The 3,452-nt window shown below is 32.4% G+C and overlaps 1 protein-coding gene across 1 annotated transcript; it reads right to left on the bottom strand.

The window, feature by feature from the left end:
• Positions 1–639: 639 nt before the first annotated feature.
• LOC114408788 lies at positions 640–3,033 on the bottom strand. Its single transcript, XM_028371951.1, has 3 exons — positions 2,225–3,033; positions 1,548–1,621; positions 640–1,360 (listed from the first exon to the last, which is right to left on the bottom strand). Exons 1-3 carry the CDS (start codon positions 2,707–2,709, stop codon positions 813–815), a joined length of 1,107 nt encoding a protein of 368 aa, XP_028227752.1. The 5' UTR covers positions 2,710–3,033; the 3' UTR covers positions 640–812.
• Between the last annotated feature and the right edge of the window lie 419 nt (positions 3,034–3,452).

Genomic DNA, 3,452 nt, shown 5'->3' with positions numbered 1-3,452 from the left:
ATTTTAAAACTTCGACCTTTTATTTAGTTTCCAAACTTTGACTTATTTAAGCACTTTTGATTAGTATAAAATTTGTTTTGGTGGGAGAGACAAAATATACCTAAAGGATTCTTATCAACTATTTTAATTACTTTTGATCAAAAAATGTCAAGACCCATCCTAATTGTTAATTCCTTCACTAATTCTTAATTTAATCCTTATTCATTCATCTTTATATACGTTAATCATATTCTTGTCACCACATGAAACACATTCTTAATTTTGGTTTTTATACTTTTTTTCCCCATTTTTTTACATTATCTATTACATTTTTTTACATGAATTCCACATGCATGGTTGTTGATGTTTACTTTTCCTACTCAAATTCGTAAGCATTCTTTTACACCAAATAGAATGACTGAAGTATTAATATCAAAATTACTGTACATACGAATATAATCCTTGTATGCTAGCATTGTTTTAAAATACAATTACAAAAACAGACGTTGTAGAACTCTAACTAAATACTACCATTGTCATCCTAGAAGTGATCACATTGATGTAGTGAAAATGCTAGTTAGATGACTTAAATTTCGTTCTCGGCATAAAGAATGACATCGCCATTGCAGATAACAAAAAATTAAAAAGAAATCATCAAAATTCATACTCCAATGGAAGGGTTGGGTGGGGCGCACGTCTGATTTTTTATTTTTATTTTCAATTTCTAAAAATAAAGATAAGGCAACGCATCATTTAAGAAGGGTCAGAATCTGAAATGGGGCATGAGTCATTACAATGGAAATAAATTGAACTTGTTACTACAAGGTTGCTGACTAAACTTGAATCATCTCTGCTACAATTTCGTAGGTCACGCGTTCCAAAACCGCTTCAGCAACCTCAACGCAAATATGTCTCACTTGCGGTTTCAACTCACTCCATTCATCCATCGAATCCAAACTCAGTAACTTTGTTATTAGATTTGTCTCATTTCCACCCAACTCCCTTGTCCTTTCCCATATTATCTTCCCCAGCTCTTCGGGTCCCCTAGTCAATTGTTTCAAACATTGTTGTTGTCTACAATCTTTTCTCGAAAGATTTATAGGAGTACTAATTTCTCTCACACAATAAAATAAAAGTTGCTTTGCCTTATGCAACAACGTTTTAGACTTCAACACGTGGCAAACATCTGGATTTGCCCCAAGGAACTCTCGCAACTCCTTGCTACACTTTTCTCTCTTGGCTGATTGAATAAGCGAACTCCACAGAGCCACCGATAGCAGCGAATCCTCCGTGATTTTCTTCGGTACAAAGACACAGCAACTGCTCATTCTCTCTTCCATTCCCGAAACATCCTGATTCATTGTCGCGTGCGTCACAGAAACTGGTACATTATTAGTACATCATTAAAAGACAACGATAAGTATTCTTAGGATATTAATTAATGAACTAGAAAAAAAAAATATTTATTTAATAAATCATATAGGAAAAAAAACATAAATAACATAATTTTTACGTTAAATTCTTTAACCAATACGCTAGACATGTTTATAACAACCAAAGAAACTTACTGTTTCGAGAGTTTGGAACAGGGCTACCTTCTAAGCATCTCTGGTGGTGCTCTTCATTGTCGGTAGCCTGCTGGCTTTGTTTGTAACAGTAATAAAACTAATTAATACACTTTTTTTTTGGTTAAATTGATAGAAGACCGAATGATAAAGTAACAAAATATGATATTGAACATTAAAATCATACACAACACATCAATACACTTGCTGTCTCATAAACAAATATTTTCTTTTAAGAATCAAATTCGGATATCAAGACATTTATAACATGATACCCAGCAAACAAGACCGTAAATAACTTCACATTGCTTAATTACACAACTCAGAATCTGATATATACTTATAATACATAACTATAAGCAGTTATTTAAAAAAAAAATTGTCATTCTACAATTTATATTATAGAACTGTTTTAAAAATCAGTTGTTTTCTACACATGCATTATGCAGTTTCTAACTTGGATCTTACTTTCCATCATATATATAAATAATTTTTGAACAAAACTTAAATATAATATTTTTAGTGTTTTTTAATTAAAATTGAAGTTTTATCTCAATAATTCGTATAATAAATTAAGGTTAACAAAGTTTGATAAAGTGGCATTCTGATGATTCTGATTGAATAATAATTCTAAAAGTACTTATGCAGATGTGAGGGTACATCAGAATCTGAGTTCATACCTCTGCAGTGCTCCTATATTGGAAGCTTGGCAAGTGTTTGGAGAAAACAAAGCTTTGTCTTTATGTGGGGACAACGAGGTTCCATCTTCATCAATGTCTGAGCACGAGAGGTACACGGTTGAGTTGGTAGCTGTTGAGAATGAAAACCGATCTGTGTCCTCAATTGTTTGATCAGTGCTCTCAACTTCACGAGGGACACTAACATTAACATTAACATGTTCGTCTATAATGTCAGAGTCCCTAATTACAATACAGCTTTGGTTGTGGAAAACAAGCTTCTTGTGTAGAGTTGTTAGAACTTTTGAAAATTGGAAGAGAGGCTCTCTCTTTTTGTTTATTGACCATCTCTCTATGCTCTTTCCAGATTCTCCAATATTTGTTGAGCAACCTTTTTCTAAGAGGTAAAGCTCTAGGATGAAAGGCTCTTGTTGCTCCTTTAGAAATTCTCCTAACCTTTTCCTTGGTTTGGGTTTTGCTGAAGCCATAGAAAGGGACTTGAACTTTGTTGAAGGGATGCGAAATTGTGAATTGGAGTAGTGGAATTGGGTAGGAATATAAAGATGTGGAAATTAAATGGGGGCGTGATAAGGGGCAGAGCAATAAATTTGAATAGACAGCATATCTGACAGAGTTTGGGACACTATGGTGACAGAGAAATAAGGATGCTGTAATGAAGAAGTTTGGAAGTTACGTGATCCGAATCTCTATGGGTGTATTTACCTACCTCCTATTCTGTCTGATGCTTCCAAGTTCCAACTTCAAAAAAAATTCATGAAACTGCAAATTCCCTACCTGTGCTACACATTTTGAACTAATATGAATTCGAATCAATTTAAAATAATGGATGTGATTTGTCATAAATAGCCTCCACTCCCTTCTGCCTTCCTTTCGTTTTCTTTCATTAATGTTGATGGTTTAAACTTTGAATTTCGAATATCTAATCAAATTAAAAAGTTTCTTTATTATTTACAAACATATCTACCTCCTAGTATGGTAAAAAAATAACAGATACAATCATGATTTAACATAAATGACATTGCACTGTTGTGAATTTATTAGAAATCATGTTTTAGCTGGTTATTATCAAAGAATAAACTTACAATAGCTTATAATGAATAATTACTTAAAATAATTTTACACCGTTAATGCATATTTTCCCGTTCCATAATAATGATGGTAAGAAGAAAAAAAAATTATCCTAAAATAATTATAATTTTAATTTTAATTT

This window comes from Glycine soja, chromosome 4 (genome assembly GCF_004193775.1).
Source record: "Glycine soja cultivar W05 chromosome 4, ASM419377v2, whole genome shotgun sequence".
Classification (NCBI taxonomy): Eukaryota; Viridiplantae; Streptophyta; class Magnoliopsida; order Fabales; family Fabaceae; genus Glycine; species Glycine soja.
The sequence above is the reverse complement of the archived record's forward strand: the minus strand, read 5'-3'. Positions and strand labels throughout refer to the sequence as shown.